The sequence below is a fragment of the Lutra lutra genome, chromosome 6, assembly GCF_902655055.1.
Source record: "Lutra lutra chromosome 6, mLutLut1.2, whole genome shotgun sequence".
Taxonomy (NCBI): domain Eukaryota; kingdom Metazoa; phylum Chordata; class Mammalia; order Carnivora; family Mustelidae; genus Lutra; species Lutra lutra.
In genome coordinates this window covers 31289339-31309967 of record NC_062283.1, presented here as the reverse complement: position 1 = coordinate 31309967, position 20629 = coordinate 31289339, and the positions used below count along the sequence as shown (strand labels likewise).

The following is a 20629-nucleotide window of genomic DNA, read 5'->3' as shown; positions in this document are numbered from 1 at the left end:
ATTTAACAAATTTTCTTTTTTCTTTATCACAATTAAAGGAAGTTTTTTATTTTTGTGAATTAATCCTAGCTACTCTTTCAAAAAAGCATCAAAACATGAAACAGTTTAGCAAGCTAGAGTGTATCTTTAATGTGTATACAAATATTCCTGCTTAAGAAGATCTACTTGGGGGGGGCGCCTGGGTGGCTCAGTGGGTTAAGCCGCTGCCTTCGGCTCAGGTCATGATCTCAGAGTCCTGGAATCGAGCCCTTCATGGGGCTCTCTGCTCAGCAGGGAGCCTGCTTCCTCCTCTCTCTCTGACTGCCTCTCTGCCTGCTTATGATCTCTCTGTCAAATAAATAAATAAAATCTTAAAAAAAAAAAAAAGAAGAAGATCTACTTGGAAGATGCCCTCTAAGCAAAGACTTAGACCTAGACTCTTTCATTGTGTAACTTCCCAATATTCTAGATGTCCTTCAAAGACAGTCACAATTTTTTGAGAAAAAGAAACGTGAAGATCACCAAAATCTATAGCATTTTGTGGCAGGGGTTAACAGGGCATTGACCATGTACACGTACATAGGCCAGTTCTGTCATGTGGTTTCACCTAGGCAAAAAGGGAGCTGGGAAAGGTGGTTTAGCTGTTTTCCCAGAAAACAGAAAAGCAATGAGTATTGTTAGAGTTTTGCCATCTCTACAACAAGCTGACTTTCAGGTAACCAAAGATCAATTTAATGCTTCTTTTCCTGTATCTATCTAACTTGATCTTTTTCAAAAAGAGAAGCCAAGGGTCCATGGAGTCACTGCAACTAACTCTAAGGCCAAGATCTCTACGAGATGCCCACTTGTCTTCTGTCAGTGGATGTAACTCTTCTGGATCTTGAAATCTGTGTACTCATAGACAGGAGTTGTCTGCACCCTTCATTCCATACTTAGACAATGCAATAAAACATGGATAACAATTATGTTTGGAATAAGGAAGGAGAAAGCACCATAGTCATCATTTACCAACAGCAGTAAGAATTTCCACCAGGGATACTGTGACGGCCCCCTATTCTGAGGGTGGAAGTGTTTTCCTGATTATGTAGATCATTGTTCTGCTCTTGAGATGTAACTTGCTTCCAGTTTTCCTCAATAGCCCTTGGCTCTCCCCCACTTCAAATGCATAGTGGCAAAGCACTCTTCTGGCTCGTTGAAATTTTTTTCAAAATATGCTTGGCAGCTTCATGCTTACAGTATGTTTTACTCTAAGCTCTTTTTTTTTTTTTTTGGAGAAAATGTTATTGGATATAATATACATACTACACATCTAATTAAGTGTTCACTCATGTTTTGAAAATCAATTCAATGATTTGTTAATACATTTACACAGTTGGGCAACAATCATCAAATCCAGTTTTAGAAGATTTCTATCACCTGGAAAGATCTTTTGTTTCCATTTTCTGCCAGTGCTTTCCTAGGCTCAGGCAATCCCTAGTCTACTTACTCTCTCTTATAGCTTTGCCTTTTGGACATGTATAATTGGAATCATGTAATAAATGGTCTTTCTTTTCTTTTTTTTTTTTTCATTTAACATGTTTTTGAGACTCTCCTTTTAGCATGTTTTAGTACTTTGTTCTTTTATATTGCCCGATAGTATTCCATTGTAAGGATATGCCACATTATGCTTATTTATGCCCTAGATAATAGGTTTTTAGAATACTTCCACTTTATTGTATAGTTTTAAGTTTTAATTTAATTCTAGTTAGTTAACACATAGTGTAATATTCGTTTCAGAAATAGAATTTAGTAATTCATTCACATATAACACCCCATGCTCACCACAGCAATTGTCCTCCTTATTACCCATCACCCATTTAGCCCATTCCCCGAACCCACCTCCCCTCCAGAAATCCTCAGTTTGTTCTGTGTCATTAAGAGCCTGTTTTATGGTTTTTCTCTCTTTTTTCTCACCCTATGATCATCTATTTCATTTCTTAAATTCCACATATGAGTGAGCTCTGGTATTTGTCTTTCTCTGACTGACTGACCTCACTTAACATAATACACTCTAGCTCCATCCATGTTGTTGCAAAATGATAAAATTTTATTCTTTCTTATGGTTGAATAATATTCCATTATATATATGTGTGTGTATGTATATGTATACATTCATATATACAAAAATGTATACATATATACATACATACATGTATGTATACATTTTTGTATATACAAATTGTATACAAATATGTATACATTTTGTATGTACATATATACATACATATATATGTATGTATGTATACATTTTTGTGTATATATATATATATATATATATATATATATATTACACACACACACACACACCACAATTTCTTTACCCATTCAACAGTCAATGAACATATGGGCTCTTTCCATAGTTAAGCTACTGTAAATAATGCTGCTATAAACATCGGTATGCATGTGTCCCTTCAAACCAATATTTTTTTAACTTCAGTTAAATACTTAGTAGCACAATTGCTGGATCATAGGGTAGTTCTATTTTTAACTTTTTGAGGAAACTCCAGACTGTTTTCCAGAGTGGATGCACCAGTTTCCACATTTGAAGCCTTATGAACAATTCTGCTAGGAGCATTCACATACACATCTTTGATCAAAAATATATTTTTCTTTTTCTTGGTTATAGATTAGGAGTGGGAATTCTAAATCATATGATAAATTTATGTTTAACATGCAATGAAATTGTCAAACTGTTAACCAAAGTGTCTGTACCATTTTACATTTTGGACAGCAATACATGACCACATTTATTACTATCTGTAATTCTCATTATGATCTTCTTAGTGGATGTGAAGTGTATCTTTTTGTGGTATTGGTTTGACTTTCTCTAATGTAAAATGATGTTGAATATTATTTGATGTGGTTTATAGCCTTTGTATTCCTTCCTTGATGAAATATCTATTTATTATTTTGCCATTTTAAATTTAATTTTTACTTTTTAAATAGAATTTATTTATTTATTTGAAAGAGAAAGCAAATGAGAGAGAGTGAGCAAGTTTGCATGAGCAGGGAAGGGAAGGGTAGAGGAGAGGGAGAAACAGATTCTCCACTGAGCAGGAATCCTGACAAGGGGCTCGATCTCAGGACCCTGGGATCATGACATAAGCAGAAGCTTAAATAATTATGCCACCCAGGCACCCTATTTTGCCATTTTTCATTTGGAATGTTTTTCATCCCATTTTTGACTTTTAAGAAATCTTTTTTATTTGGATACAAATTTTTTATCAGATAAATTGTTTGAACATATTTTTTTCTAGTCTTTGCATTATCCTTTCATTTTCTTTTTTAAAATTATTTTGATTAACATATATATTATTTGCCCCAGGGGTATAGGTCTGTGAATCATCAGGCTTACACATTTCACAGCACTCATCATAGTACATACCTTCCCCAATGTCCATAACCCAACCACACTCTCCCTACCTCCCTACCCCCCAGCAACCCTCAGTTTGTTTGTGAGATTAAGGGTATCCTATCGTATGTCTCCCTCCTGATCCCATCTTGTTTCATTTTTTTCCTTCCCTACCCCCAAACCCCCACCCTGCCTCTCAAATTCCTCATATCAGAGAGATCATATGATAATAGTCTTTCTCTGATTGACTTATTTCATTCAGAATAATACCCTCTGGTTCCATCCACATCATTGCAAATGGCAAGATTTCATTTTTTATGGTTGCATAGTATTCCATTGTGTGTGTGTGTGTGCGTGCATGCACGTGCGTGTGTGTGAGTGTGTGTGTGTGTATACACACCACTTCTATATCCATCATCTATAGATGGACATCTAGGTTCTTTCCATTGTTTGGCTATTGTGGACATTGCTGTTATAAACATTCGGGTGCTTATGCCCCTCTGGATCACTACATATGTATTTTTAGGGTAAATAACCAGCAGTGTGATTACTGGGTCTTAGAGTAGCTCTATTTTCAACTTCTTGAGGAATCTTCATGTTGTGGAGTGGCTGCACCACTTGCATTACCAGAGTGGAATTTTTCCAGAGTGGCTGCACCAGCTTGCATTCCCACCAACAGTGTAGGAGGGTTACCCTTTCTCTTCATCCTCACTAACATCTGTCGTTTCAAGACTTGTTAATTTTAACCATTCTGACTGGTGTGAGGTGATATCTCATTGTGGTTGTTTTTTTTTTTCCTTTCTTTTTTTTTTTTTTTTTTACAGCTTTATAAACATATATTTTTATCCCCAGGGGTACAGGTCTGCGAATCGCCAGGTTTACACACTTCACAGCACTCACCATAGCACATACCCTCCCCAATATCCATAACCCCACCCCCCTCTCCCAACCCCCTCCCCCCATCAACCCTCAGTTTGTTTTGTGAGATTAAGAGTCACTTATGGTTTGTCTCCCTCCCAATCCCATCTTGTTTCATTTACTCTTCTACTACCCTCTCAACCCCCCATGTTGCATCTCCTTTCCCTCATATCAGGGAGATCATATGATAGTTGTCTTTCTCTGATTGACTTATTTCGCTAAGCATGATACCCTCTAGTTCCATCCACGTCGTCGCAAATGGCAAGATTTCATTTCTTTTGATGGCTGCATAGTATTCCATTGTGTATATATACCACATCTTCTTTATCCATTCGTCTGTTGATGGACATCTAGGTTCTTTCCATAGTTTGGCTATTGTAGACATTGCTGCTATAAACATTCGGGTGCACGTGCCCCTTCGGATCACTACGTTTGTATCTTTAGGGTAAATACCCAGCAGTGCAATTGCTGGGTCATAGGGTAGTTCTATTTTCAACATTTTGAGGAACCTCCATGCTGTTTTCCAGAGTGGTTTCACCAGCTTGCATTCCCACCAACAGTGTAGGAGGGTTCCCCTTTCTCCACATCCTCGCCAGCATCTGTCATTTCCTGACTTGTTAATTTTAGCCATTCTGACTGGTGTGAGGTGATATCTCATGGTGGTTTTGATTTGTATTTCGCTGATGCCGAGTGATATGGAGCACTTTTTCATGTGTCTGTTGGCCATCTGGATGTCTTCTTTGCAGAAATGTCTGTTCATGTCCTCTGCCCATTTCTTGATTGGATTATTTGTTCTTTGGGTGTTGAGTTTGCTAAGTTCTTTATAGATTTTGGACACTAGCCCTTTATCTGATATGTCATTTGCAAATATCTTCTCCCATTCTGTCAGTTGTCTTTTGGTTTTGTTAACTGTTTCCTTTGCTGTGCAAAAGCTTTTGATCCTGATATTATCCCAAAAGTTCATTTTTGCCCTTGCTTCCTTTGCCTTTGGTGATGTTCCTAGGAAGATGTTGCTGCGGCTGAGGTCGAAGAGGTTGCTGCCTGTGTTCTCCTTGAGGATTTTGATGGATTCCTTTCTCACATTGAGATCCTTCATCCACTTTGAGTCTATTTTCGTGTGTGGTGTAAGGAAATGATCCAATTTCATTTTTCTGCATGTGGCTGTCCAATTTTCCCAACACCATTTATTGAAGAGGCTGTCTTTTTTCCAGTGGACATTCTTTCCTGCTTTGTCGAAGATGAGTTGACCATAGAGTTGAGGGTCTATTTCTGGGCTCTCTATTCTGTTCCATTGATCTATGTGTCTGTTTTTGTGCCAGTACCATGCTGTCTTGATGATGACAGCTTTGTAATAGAGCTTGAAGTCCGGAATTGTGATGCCACCAACGTTGGCTTTCTTTTTCAATATTCCTTTGGCTATTCGAGGTCTTTTCTGGTTCCATATAAATTTTAGGATTATTTGTTCCATTTCTTTGAAAAAAATGGATGGTACTTTGATAGGAATTGCATTAAATGTGTAGATTGCTTTAGGTAGCATAGACATTTTCACAATATTTATTCTTCCAATCCAGGAGCATGGAACATTTTTCCATTTCTTTGTGTCTTCCTCAATTTCTTTCATGAGTACTTTATAGTTTTCTGAGTATAGATTCTTAGTCTCTTTGGTTAGGTTTATTCCCAGGTATCTTATAGTTTTGGGTGCAATTGTAAATGGGATGGACTCCTTAATTTCTCTTTCTTCTGTCTTGATGTTGGTGTAGAGAAATGCAACTGATTTCTGTGCATTGATTTTATATCCTGACACTTTACTGAATTCCTGTACAAGTTCTAGCAGTTTTGGAGTGGAGTCTTTTGGGTTTTCCACATATAGTATCATATCATCTGCAAAGAGTGATAGTTGATTTCTTCTTTGCCGATTTGGATGCCTTTAATTTCCTTTTGTTGTCTGATTGCTGAGGCTAGGACTTCTAGTACTATGTTGAATACCAGTGGTGATAACGGACATCCCTGCCGTGTTCCTGACCTTAGCGGAAAAGCTTTCAGTTTTTCTCCATTGAGAATGATATTTGCGGTGGGTTTTTCATAGATGGCTTTGATAATATTGAGGTATGTGCCGTCTATCCCTACACTTTGAAGAGTTTTGATCAGGAAGGGATGCTGTACTTTGTCAAATGCTTTTTCAGCATCTATGGAGAGTATCATATGGTTCTTGTTCTTTCTTTTATTAATGTGTTGTATCACATTGATTGATTTGCGGATGTTGAACCAACCTTGCAGCCCTGGAATAAATCCCACTTGGTCGTGGTGAATAATCCTTTTAATGTACTGTTGAATCCTATTGGCTAGTATTTTGGCGAGAATTTTTGCATCTGTGTTCAGTTCTCTTTTTTGTTGGGATCATTGTGGTTTTGATTGGTATTTCCCTGATGCTGAGTGATGTGGAGCACTTTTTCATGTTGTCTGTTGGCCATCTGGATGTCTTCTTTGCAGAAATGTCTATTCATGTCCTCTGCCCATTTCTTGATTGGATTATTTGTTCTTTGGGTGTTGAGTTTGATAGATCTATATAGATTTTGGATACTAGCGCTTTATCCATTATGTCATTTGCAAATATCTTCTCCCATTCTATCAGTTGTCTTTTGGTTTTGTGGACTGTTTCCTTTGCTCTGCAAAAGCTTTAGATCTTGATGAGTCCCAATAGTTTACTTTTTCCCTTGCTTCCTTGCTTCTGGTGATGTTTCTAGGAAGAAGCTGCTGTGGCTGAGGTTGAAGAGGTTACTGATTGTGTTCTCCTCAAGGATTTTGATGGATTCCTATCTCACATTGAGGTCTTTCATCCATATGAAGTCTATTTTTGTGTGTGGTATAAAGAAATAGTCCAGTTTCATTCTTCTGCATGTGGTTGTCCAATTTTCATAACACCATTTGTTGAAGAGACTGTCTTTTTCCCACTGGACATTCTTTCTGACTTTGTTGAAGATTAGTTGACCATAGAGTTGAGGGTCCATTTCTGGGCTCTCTATTCTGTTCCACTGATCTATGTGTCTGTTTTTGTTCTAGTACCATACTGTCCTGCTGATCTTTGTAATAGAGCTTGAAGTCTGGAATTGTGATTCCACTAACTTTGGCTTTCTTTTTCAACATTCCTCTAGCTTAAATAGGGTCTTTTCTGGTTCTGTACAAATTTTAGGATTATTTGTTCTATTTCTTTGAAAAAAATGGATGGTATTTTGATAGGGATTGCATTAAATGTGTAGCTTGCTCTCAGTAGCATAGACATTTTTGCAATATTTGTTCTTCCAATCCAAGAGCATGGAAAGTTTTTCCAGTTTTTTTGTCTTCCTCAATTTCTTTCATGAGTACTTTATAGTTTTCTGAGTACAGATCTTTTGCCTCTTTGGTTAGGTTTATTCCTAGGTAACTTATGGTTTGGGTGCAATTATAAATGGGATTGGCTACTTAATTTCTCTTTCTTCTGTCTTGCTGTTGGTGTATAGAAATGCAACTGATTTCTGTGCATTGATTTTATACCCTGACACTACCGAATTTCTGTATGAGTTCTAGCAATATTGGAGCGGAGTCTTTTGGGATATCCACATAAAGTATCATATCATTTGTAAAGAGTGAGAGTTTGACTTCTTCTTTGCTGATTTGGATGCCTTTTATTTCCTTTTGTTGTCTGATTGCTGAGGCTAGGACTTCTAGTACTATGTTGAATAGCACTGGTGATAGTGGACATCATTGCAATGTTCCTGACCTTAGGGGAAAAGCTCTGTTTTTCCCCATTGAGAATGATATTCACTGTGGGTTTTTCATACATGGTTTTGATGATATTGAGGTATGTACCCTCTATCCCTACACTTTGAAGAGGTTTTTTGTTTTTTGTTTGTTTTGTTTTTAAAAGACTTTATTTATTTATTTGACAGAGAGACACAGAGAGAGAGAGAACACAAGCAGGGTGAGTGGGAGAGGGAGAAGCAGGCTTCCTGCCAAGCAGGGAGCCCAATGTGGGGCTTGATACCAGGACCCTGGGATCATGAACTGAGCTGAAGGCAGACACTTAACAACTGAGCCACCCAGGCCCCCCTGAAGACTTTTGATCATGAAAGGATGCTGTACTTTGTCAAATGCTTTTTCAGCATCTACTAAGAATATCATATGGTTCTTGTTCTTTCTTTTATTAATGTATTGTATCACATTGATTTGTGGATGTTGAAAAAAACTTGCAACCCAGAAATAAATCCCACTTGGTCATGGTGAATAATCTTTTTAATGTACTTTTGGATCCTATTGGCTATTATTTTGGTGAGAATTTTTGCATCCATGTTCATCAAGGATATTGGTCTGTAATTTTCCTTTTTGATGGGGGTCTTTGGTTTTGGGATCAAGGTAATGCTAGCTTCATAAAAGGAGTTTGGAAGTTTTCCTTCCATTTCTATTTTTTTGGAACAGTTTCAGGAGAATAGGTATTAATTCTCCTTTAAATGTTTGCGTCTTCTGGGTAGTTGTCTGGCCCTGGGCTCTTATTTGTTGGGAGATTTTTGATGACTGCTTCAATCTCCATACTGGTTATGGGACTGTTTGGATTTTCTATTTCTTCCTGGTTCACTTTTGGTAGTTTATATCACTCTAGGAATGTGTCCATTTCTTCCACATTGTCAAATTGGCTGACATATAGTTGCTCATAATATGTTCTTATAATTGTTTGTATTTCTTTGGTGTTGGTCATGATCTATCCTCTTTCACTCATTATTTTATTTTTGGGGTCCTTTTTCTTTTCTTTTTGATAAGTCTGGCTGGGGTTTTATCAATCTTATTAATTCTTTCAAAGAACCCGCTCCTGGTTTCATTGATTTGTTCTACTGTTCTTTTGATTTCTATTTCATTGATTTATGCTCTGATCTTTATGATTTCTCTTCTCCCGCTGGGTTTAGGCTTTCTTTGCTGTTCTTTCTCCAGCTCCTTTAGGTGTAGGGTTAGGTTGTGTACTTGAGACCATACTTGTTTCTTGAGAAAGGCTTCTATTGGTATATACTTTCCTCTCAGGACTACATTTGCTGTGTCCCAAAGATTTTGAACAGTTGTGTTTTCATTATCATTTTTTTCCATGATTTTTTTTCAATTCTTTTTTAGTTTCATGGTTGACCCATTCATTCCTCAGTAGGATGCTCTTTAGCCTCCACGTATTTGAGTTATTTCCAACTTTCCTCTTGCAATTGAGTTCTAGCTTCAGGGCACTGTGGCCTGAAAATATGCAGGGAATGATCCCAATCTTTTGGTACCAGTTGAAACCTGATTTGTGAACCAGGATGTGATCTATTCTGGATAATGTTCCATGTGCACTAGAGAAGAATGTGTATTCTGCTGCTTTGGGATAGAATGATCTGAATACATCTGTGATGTCCATCTGGTCCACTGTATCATTTAAAGCCTTTATTTCCTTGTTGATCTTTTGCTTGGATGATCTGTCCATATCAGTGAGGGGGGTGTTAAAGTCCCCTACTATTATTGTATTAGTGTTGATGTGTTTCTTTGGTTTTGTTATTAATTGGTTTATATAACTGGCTGCTCCCTTGTTAGGGGCAGATATATTTAAAATTGCTAGCTCTTCTTTTGAACAGACCCTTTGAGTATGACATAGTGTCCTTCCTCATCTTTTATTTGTCTGATGGAAGGATTGCTGTTCCAGCTTTCTTTTGATATCCATTAGCATGGTAAGTTGTTTTCTACCCCTTCACTTTAAAACTGGAGGTGTCTTTGGGTCTAAAATGAGTTTCTTGTAGACAGAATATCGATGGGTCTTGTTTTTTGTATCCATTCTGATGCCCTGTGTCTTTTGATTTGGGCATTTAGCCCATTGAGATTTAGAGTAACTATTGAAAGATATGAATTTAGTGCCATTGTATTGCCTGTAAGGTGACTGTTATTACATATTGTCTCTGTTCCTTTCTGTTCCATTACTTTTAGGCTCTCTCTTGGCTTAGAGGAACCCTTTCAATATTCCCTGTAGGGCTGATTTGGTGTTTGCATATTCCTTTATTTTTTCTTTGTCCTGGAAGCTTTTTATCTCTCGTTCTATTTTCAATGATAGCCTAGCTGGATATAATATTCTGTCTGCATATTTTTCTCATTTAGTGCTCTGAATATATCATGCCAGTTCTTTCTGGCCTGCAAGGTCTCTGTGGATAAGTCTGCTGCCAATCTAAAATTTCTACCATTGTATGTTATAGACTTCTTGTTGCAAGCTGCTTTCAGGATTTTCTCTTTGTCACTAGGACTTGTAAGTTTTACTATTAGATGATGGGGTTTACCTATTTTTATTGATTTTGAGGGGGTTTCTTGTGCATCCTGGGTTTTGATGCTTGATCCTTTTGCCATATTAGGGAAATTCTCTACAGTAATTTGCTCCAATACACCTTCGCCCCCCTCTCTCTTTTTTCTTCTGAGATCCCGATTATTCTAATATTGTTCTCCCTTATGATATCACTTATCTCTCAAAATCTCCCCTCATTGTCCAGTAATTGTTTATTTCTCTTTTGTTCAGCTTCTTTATTCTCCATCATTTGGTCTTCTATTTCACTAATTCTCTCTTCTGCCTCATTTATTGTAGCAGTAAGAGCCTTCATTTTTTATTGGACCTCATTAATAGCTTTTTTAAAATTTCAACTTAGTTAGATTGTAGTTCTTTTATTTCTCCAGAAAGGTATTTAATTTCTCCAGAAAGGGATTCTCTAATATGTTCCATGCCTTTTTTGAGCCCAGCTGGCACCTTGATAATCATTTTTCTGAACTCTAGTTCTGACATATTACCAATGTCTGTATTAATTAGATCCCTAGCCATCAGTACTGCCTCTTGTTCTTTTTTTTTTTTTGTGGTAAGTTTTTCTGCTTTGTCATTTAATACAGATAAGAATATATGAACAAGAGAATAAAATACTAAATGAGTGGCAAAGATCCCAGTAAAATATACACTGGCCAAGTTAGAAGAGACCCAAATCTAGGGGGAGAAAAAAGGGAGGAAAATAAAAATAAAAAAAATAAGAATTAAAAATATATATTAGACTGAATAGAGCACTGTGAATAGAGCACAGCACCCACTTGATTTTGGGTGTATTCTGGCTCTTAGAAAAGATTTCCCCCCAAAATTTTAAAGAAAGAAACACAGACACACACACACACACACACACACACACACACACACACACACATATATATATATGCAAATACAAAAATAAGGGTAAACATGATGAAGGGATAGAATATGACTGTAAAGATGAAAAGTAAAAGATGATTCTAAAAAAGGAATTGATAAGATAAGTTGATTGGGGAAAAAAGAGAGAGAGAGAGAGAGAATGTGATCAGGCTGGAGACTAGAACAAAATCATGTGCTGGATTTAGGGTATATTTTGATCTATTAGAAGAAATTGTATCCCAACATTTTTAAAAAAAGGACAACCCATATGTATACAAAAAATAAGCTTAAATATGACTATGGGATAAAATATGACTATAACAATGAATATTTTAAAAGATTTTTTTAAAAACTATTGTTAAGATAAAATAGTTTAAAAACATTAAAAGAGGAAAGAGGAAAAGTTAAAAAAAATAGGATAAGAAAAAAATAAAATTAAAAAAAAATTAACTTTGCAAGACTAAAGGACCATGAATTCTATGTGTTTCTTTCTCCTAGCTCTGGAGTTCTGCAGCTCTCCTTGGTCAGTAAACTTGGTCTTGCCTGGATGTTCTTGCTGATCTTCTGGAGGGGGTGGGGGCTGTTGCAGTGATTCTCAAATGTCTTTGCCCGAGGCAAAATTGCACCTCCCAGGGGCCAGGCTAAGTAATCTGCTCAGGTTCACTCTTGGTAGCTTTTGTTCCCTGAACACTTTCTGTAGAGCTTTGGATGATGGGAATGAAAATTGCAGCCTCCCAGTCTCTGGCCTGTGGGAGCAGAGAGCTCGGGGCCCCACTCCTCAGTGCACCCTCAGAGAAAAGTGATCAATCTCTCCCATCTCCCTGGTCCCTGGCTGCATTCCATGCTCACACATCCTGTGACCAAGTGTTTCTGTCTCTGGTGTGCATCCCCGTTTGGATTCTCCTAACCCAGCAGATTACTGCCTCATGCTCCTGCACTAGTCCTCCTGGAGGAGGAAGGATGGAGTGTCTCCAGATCTGTCATTTGTGGGGGTCCTGCTTGAAAAGCAGTGGTCTGACTGTGCCTTGGATCACAGTTTAAGGTAACCCAAGCTGAGAGCTCACTCCTTTGCTCCATCTCTGTTGCCGCTTCCCTTCTATGATACCTGGCAGCTTGCCACACTCAGACACCCCCAGTCTTTCTGTGATCCTGTGGGTCCTGAGACCACATGGTCCCCTGGAGGCTCCACCACTGCTTAGCCTCTGGAGCAATATCCCTCAGTGGAAGAGACTTCTAAAAGTTCTGATTTTTTTGCTCCACTTCTCCACTGCTTGCCAGGAGCCAGTCCCTCCCCCTGTAGTCTAACTTCTTTTCACTTCGGATTCACTTCTCCACACATCCTACCTTCCAGAAAGTGGACAATTTTCTGTTCCTAGAATTGCTGCTCTTCTTCTCCTCTATCTCCTGTTGAATTTGTAGGTGTTCAGACTCATTTGATAACTATCTAGCTGAACTCCTGGGACCTAATCATTTTTCAGTCTGCTACTCCTCCACCATCTTGCTCCCCCCCCCCAAAGATTAATTAATTTTAAAGAAGCATTTGGTGGTCAGGTGGTGGGTATTGTAGAGGGCACGGATTGCATGGAGCACTGGGTGTGGTGCAAAAATAATGAATACTGTTATGCTGAAAAAAAAATAAAAAAATTAAAATTAAAAAAAAAAAAAAAGAAGCATTTGGTGGTTATGTGCTCACTAGAAGAATATATCATCCTTTCATTTTCTTATTGGTGTATTTTGCAATGCTTAAGATTTTATTTTGATAAGGTCCAACATATCAGTTTATTTTTTCTCAAGCTTTTGGCTTCACATTTCAGAAGACCTTGCATAATTTGAGGTTTCAAATATTTTTTCTCCAATTTTTTCTATTGGAAGTCTTATGGTTTTAGCTCTTGTCTTTAGGTCTATGACACTTTTTGAGTTCATATTTTGTGTGGCATGAGGGAAACATCCCAATACATCTTTTTGCATGTGGATATCTGATGTGTCAACACCAACTCTTGAAAAGACTATACCTTTCCCCATTGAATTGCTTTGGTTCTTTTGAAAATATCAATTGATCATGAGTTTATTAATGGATTTAAACTTTTGTTCTACTGATCTATTTGTCTGTCTTCATGCCATTCTCTTCATTACTATCATTTTATAGTATGTTTTGAAATTTGAAGATGTTTCCTTTTTCAATTGTTAAGTTCTCTGCTATTTTTAGTTCGAACTGAAGATGAAACACTGATGAATGTTGGACTCTCATGCTTTAGGTGTGCTTCCTTTTTCGATTGCTTGGTTCTCTGCTATTTTTAGTCCAAACTGAAGATAAAATTTGAAGATGTTAAGTCTTCTCATTTTGATGTTTAAAAAAATGTATCTTGGCTATTTTGGTTCCCTTGCATTTCCATATGAATTCTAGAATCTACTTGAAAGTTTCTCAAAAAGAAAAACAAAAACAAAAACCTGGAATAATTCTGTTAGGAATTGTGTTGAATCTATAGGTAACCTTGGGTTGAATTGCCATTTTAAAGACTTATTTATTTATGTATTTATTTGTCAGAGACAGCAAGACAGAGAGCATGAAAAAGGAGGGGGAGCTGCAGGCAGAGGGAGAAGCAGACTCCCCACAGATCAGGAAGCCCTATGTAGATCTCAATCCCAGGACCCTGGGATCATTACCTGGCCCAAGGCAGATGCTTAACCCTCAATTGCCATTTTAATATTAGACTTTCTATTCATGAGCATAGAATGTTTAGCTTTTTACTTATATCGTCTGTGTTGTCTCAGCAATGTTTTGTAGTTTTAGTGTACAAATCTTTCACATTTTCATTAAATTTCTTATTTGACATTCTTTGAAATTGTGAATGAATAGTTTAATTTCATTTTAGACATGATTAGAGTTTGTGTGTCAATTTTGTTTTTAATCATGTAACCTTACTTAATTCATTGGTCAAGTAGACTTTTGTGGAGATTTGTATGATTTTCTACAGGAATATTGAGTCAACTGTGAATTACAGGAGATTTGCTTCTTTTTTCAAATCTGGATTCTTTTTTTTAAACTAACTGCATAGAATCTACATTACAATGTTGAATAGAATAAAAATAGCGAAAGCAGATATCCTTGCCTTGATTCCTACCATGAAGTGAAAAAAACACATTATTTTATTATTAAATATTTCATCTCTTGTATATTTTTCATAGATAGATACACTTTATTAGGTTGAAAACTGCCCATCTGTTTCTAGTTTATTGATTTTTTTTATCATGATGGTATTGGATTTTATCAAATGCTTTTTCTGTGCCTATTGAGATGATTATGTCATTTTGTTGATTATTTTATTAGTATGGCTTGTTACATTAATTGATGTTCACACATTAAGCTAATCTTACATCCTAGGCACAAACCCCACTTGATAGTGATCTATAATCCTTTTTGTATGTCTTGTTATATTCTATTTGTTAGTTCTTATTGATAGTTTTTGCATTTGTATTCATAAAAGATATTTGTGATATTTTTTCCAGCTTTGAAATCAGTGTGATACAATCCTCCTAGAATAAGTTTAGAAATATCTCTCCCTCCTTTATTTTCCAGAGGATTTTGTTGAATATTGCTATTATTTATTTTTTAAAATTTTGGTAATGTACACTAGTAAAGCCTACTGAAACTGGAAATTTCTTTGATGAAATTTTATAATTATTAATAATTCTTATAACTGTATCACTAATAAGTAACTAAGATATTAACAAATTAGTAAATTTTAGTTAGTAAATAAGTAAATTATCAAATTAACAAATTAGTAAATATTAATAAATTAATAAGTTTTATTACTTAATACTTAATACTTAATTAATTAATATTACTATTTATTGGTAATAAATTAATAAATAAGATATTAAATATTGCTTGTTAGAGCTCGATCTAGATTTTCTATTCCTTAAGTCATTGTCAGTAATTTGTATTTTAAAGAACTTTTGCATTTCATCTAAGTCTAATTTAGTGGCATAGGGATTTTCATAGAAATCCCATTTTAGCCTTCTAATTTCTGAGAGTTTAATAGTGATGTCCCGTCTTGCAAAACCCCCTCATGTGTAAGTGTGAGTTGATTATTGTGGCTTTAAATTTTTTTTCTCTTTTTCTTTTTTTTTAAGTTTTTAATTTTTTTTAAATTCCAGTTAGTTCACACACAGTGTAATATTAGTTTCAGATGTATAGTTTAATGATTCAGAACTTCCACACAACACCTGGTGCTCAATATAACAAGTGCCTGTGCTTCTTATTATTGACCTTTGCTGACTTTTCTAAGGAACATTTATTGAACTGACTGACACAGTCAAATATTGAATTTAAGGTTTTCTTCATTGATTGATCTTTTTATAAAGATTTTATTTATTTATTAGAGAGAGAGAGCATGAAGGGGGGGAGGCACAGAAGGAGAAAGGAGAAGCAGACTCCCCACTGAGCAGAGAGTCCACAACATGGCTCCAGGACCCTGAGAACATGACCTGAGCCAAAGGCATATGCTTAACCGATAGAACCACTCAGATGCCCCTTCTTCACTGATTTCTAATTTCATTACTTTTGATTGCTTCAAGCTCAGTTTATTACTTACTTTTTGGTCTCTTTAAGGAGAAGCTTTGTTTATTGGTTTAATTAGTAATTGGTTTAATTCTCCTTTTCTATAGAAGACATTTAAAACTCCACATTTCCCTTTAGGCTCTGCTTTTAGCTGCAGCCAGTAGATTTTGGTATGTAATATTTTCATTTTCATTAAACTCAAAATAGCTTCTAAATTATCCTTTGATTTCCTTTTTTTCCCACAGATTATTTATAAATATATTGTTTAATACCAAATTTTTCTTTATTTCTAAAATTTGCTCCTGTTTTCACTTTCAAATTGATTCCACTGTAATGAGATAAGATCCTTTTATGGACATTTTTTATTAATAATTTTAGTTTTTCCTGAGTGTATCTCAATTTGCTGTGTGCCCTTGTCATTTGCCTTTGTGCATTTCTAGAATTCAAAAGTTCCAATTTGAGAACTTTTCCAGTCTTATTGTTGCTTTGGGAGAGAGAATTTATCAAGCCATTCATTAAGTCATTACAGAAGCCCTCTGCTTCATGTTCCTTTTTTTTTTAAAGATTTTATTTATTTATTTGACAGAGATCACAAGTAGGCAGAGAGGCAGGCAGAGAGAGAGAGGAGGAAGCAGGCTTCCTGCTGAACAGAGAGCCCGGTTCAGGGATCAATCTCCAGACCCTGGGATCATGATCCGAGCCGAAGGCAGAGGCTTTAACCCACTGAGCCACCCAGGAGCCCTGCTTCATGTTATTTTTGAAAACTTTTTCATCTGAATTTCATAAACCTCTCATATATTTCCTCCCAGTTAGCTTCATGTAGCAATAATTATATCCAAAATAACTGTAGACATATTTGCAGATCTGATTTATTTTCTTATACATCTCCTTTTATGGTTGGTTTCTTGAAGCCACCTGAAGCAACTATGAAAAATTCATCATTTTAACTTGTTCTTTTCCTTAAGTCACTTTGTTCAATAAAGAAATTGCGCTCTTCCTTTGTGCTAAAAAAACATTATTTAACTTCATCTCTTCTCCGGAGTGGTCTAGAAAAGTGATTGCCATACTTGTTCTGTAAAGGTCCATATTATAAATAGTTTAAGGTTTGTGGGCTGTATGGTCTGCTCACAATTACTCAGTGGTGCCTTGTACACTAAAGAGCCATAGGCAATACATAATGAATTAGTGTGGCTGTCTTCCAATAAAACTGTATTTACAAAGACAGTTGGTGGGCTGATTCTTGGTTTAGAAAAGATCACCTTTTAAAATTCTAATAATTGCCCATTTATTGGAGTTTTTCTATTTATTTTGATTTATGCCAGAAAAAAGTAAATAATTATTTTGAGAATGAATAGGTTTTTCAATAAGATGTCAATAACAGATTCAATGAGCGCTCTCTTTTCAAATACATTCCTTCATATCTGCAGTGTTTAGGAACACATGATATGCTTTCCAAATGATCATAGGAAACAGTTTTAGCAAATGTTTTCTCTACTTATTATGGATGTCCATGTTTGTGGTCAGTTTTATCTGTTTTTTCATGTCTATTGCCTAAGCACTAAACCAGACCACACATTTTCTTGTTTGATAGTAGCATTTTCATCTTTAGGCTGTACTTTCTGCATTGAGTAGTATAATTAATTTTGTTTTTTGTAAAAATACCTATATCTCCATGGTTAACACAATGGCTTGGTATTCCTCACTTTTGCAAATGATAATATGAGAATATCTGGTTCTATGGCTCTCCTGGGCAACTCCCTTCAAAATAGTACCTCTGAGAACCAGGAATCTTCTGATCTCCTATATTATCCATTTTTAGAGTCTTTGCTCTTAGCCTTGTACCTAGGGAAGGAGTGGGAAAGTGTTACAATGGGAACGAGAATGAAAAAAAAAAATATCATAGGAACTATTTTATTGTCAAAAGTATAAATGGTATGTTTCCACGTGCACATTTTATTGACCATATCTCAGTTACATAAACTCACCTAAATGCAATGGGATGGGGAATGGAAACATGTAACTTCACTGCCTATTTAAAAAGAGGATAATTATCTTGGGACATCTCTATTCAATACCAAAGAAAATACAAGTTAGAGGAATTAATTCTTATGGGAATATTTAACAAGATAAGCAGTGAAAACTTTAGGTCAAGCAAAAGTTACTGAATAAATTTGGGAAATAAACAAAATAAGTGTTAGAGGGAAGAAATTACCTCTTGTGCCAATAGATTCAAATATTAGGGCTGATGATGCATATTTATGTTCTTTTCAGACTGGAGGAAAGAATTTTTCCAGGCTGGTGAGTCATTCCCTGGTGGTCTAAGAGGGCCTCTAGTCCTTATGCTCCAACTCAGTCTCTGGAGAAGTTTCTGGAGGGCAGATGAAAAACTCCACTGAGAATATATACACCTCCCACAGCCCCAAGATATCTCAGGCTAACACAGCTATCTCTGTTTCCAGGATCACTCTAACCTTTTCAGAGAATATTATTCTGTCTTTCAGAGAATATTATTGTCTTTGCAGCAAATGTTATTCTAGATCCAGTCACAGCCCATCCTGCACTCATCTTGTCTGAAGAGAACAGATGTGTAAGCTGTGGAAAGAAGCCTCAAGATCTACCTAAGGACCCACAGAGATTTAATTCCCTTCCCTGTGTTCTAGGACACCCAATCATCACCTCAGGGAGGTGCTACTGGGAAGTAGACATCAGAGATAGTGGAGCCTGGGACCTGGGAATATGCAGGAATAATGTAATGAGGCAGGGGAGGATTTGTGTAAAACCTGAGGATGGTTTCTGGGCCATCAGGTTTTATAAAGATGAGTACTGGGCACTCACTTCTCCAGAAATGCAGCTTACTGTAAGAAAGCACCCTACCAGAATGTGTATTTTCTTAGAATATGAGGATGGACGTATCTCATTCTACAATATGACAGATAAATCCCACATTCACACCTTCTCTCAAGGTTCCTTTAATGGGTCTGTAAGGCCTTTTTTCAGGCTTTGGCTCAATGATTCAAAACATTTGACCATCTGTCCAGTGCCTGAAGCATAACTTTTACTGTGATCCCTCCTCTATATTATCAGCATCCTAAGACCTGCAGGTCAGTCTGGACTGAAGTACGAGGACATGACATGAATTCTCCTATACCAGAAACAAATTATTTTTTCTTGTCCTTTTCTTTGATTCTCCCTAACATTTTATCTCCTTCAATGACTCCTCAAAGGCATGGTGCAGCATGGAAAAATGTGTGCTGCTTATGCTATGTTTAATGAAAATGAAAATGTATATACATATAAAACATATGCACATTCATATAATATAACCATTTTATTACTATAAATGTACACAAGGAACTAGTGTGTGTGATTGCCCAAACAATGTTGAAACTTCTTTAATATCTGACAAAGGTAGAAATAAGGAGAATAACCTTATATTTTATACTCTTTTTTATCTTTGGGTTTTGAACTATGCTTATAAAATGATATGCAGAAAAATAAAATTAGTTTCAAATACATGAATAATTGAAGTGTTCTCAGTTGTCTAATCAGTAAGACATTCACAGGGAAGCAAATATTTCCTAGTTTATTCCTCAATTTATCATTTTCTTTTCATGAAATTCATTCTTACACTTTTTATTCTCTTTACTCTCTTATGAAATATGGATGCATTCCTTTCTGTTCCTATCACCATTTATATTTTTAGAGGCCATTTTCTTAATTTACATGTAGTCAAATTGACTTTTTACAATACAAGCCTGTGAGTTTTAACATTTTTAGAAACTCATGTGGCCAGTGCTACACTCAAGATACAAGATAAGGACACAAGTCCCTTTGTCCCCATACACACTTTTATGTTGTTCTCTTGTAGTCAAACTTTTTGTAAATGCCCTACCAGCAAAAACAAAACAAAACAAAACAAAACAAAAACAGATTTCTGTCCCTATGCTTTTGTATTTTTTAGATGTCACAAAAATAAAACGTTATATTTGGAGATTGCTTTTCATTCAGAATGAGGCTTTTGATGTTCATCCATGTTAATGTAGGCATTAGTACTTCATTTCTAATATTTGCTGAGTAGTGTTCTATTGAATGAATATACCACAGTTTGTCTCTTCACTCACTGAATACCATTTATGTTGTTTCCATGTTGGGATTGTAATCAATAAAGCTGCTATAAACACTCACGTGTACTTTTTTTGTGTGGACATTATTTTTCACGTTTTTATAATAAATACCTAAAAATGGAATTACTGGGTCATCTGGTAAGAGTGGTTTCAACTTTGTAAGAAACTGTGAGACTCTTTCCAGAGGAGTTTTACCATTGTGAAGTCCCACAAGAAACATATGAGAGCGCCAGCTGCTCCACATCCTTACCTGTGCCTGGTACTGTCAGTTTACCTTTTGTTTGTTTGTTTGTTTGTTTCATTTTTCTTTTATTATTTAATATTATTTATAATAATTTATAGCGATATTTCACTAAATTTTTGCTTGAATTTCTCTAATAGGTAGTAAAGCATCTTTTCTTGGGCTTGTATACCATTTGTGCATCTTCTGCATGAAGTGTCTGTTTAATCCATAGTCTATTTTC

At 36.0% G+C, this 20629-nt stretch overlaps 1 protein-coding gene across 2 annotated transcripts in view; it reads left to right on the top strand.

Annotated features, from left to right (window-relative positions):
- LOC125103083 (butyrophilin subfamily 1 member A1-like) overlaps positions 1-19929 on the top strand; it is a 33807-nt gene extending 13878 nt beyond the window's left edge. Inside the window, exons 9-10 of one of the 2 annotated variants that reach the window (XM_047734872.1) lie at positions 18313-18339; positions 18543-19929. In XM_047734872.1, the coding sequence (XP_047590828.1) occupies positions 18313-18339; positions 18543-19093 (578 nt within the window). In that variant the 3' untranslated portion in view covers positions 19094-19929. The remainder of the gene's footprint in view (positions 1-18312; positions 18340-18542) is intronic. The other variant, XM_047734873.1, reaches the window with a different exon arrangement.
- Positions 19930-20629: the final 700 nt, after the last annotated feature.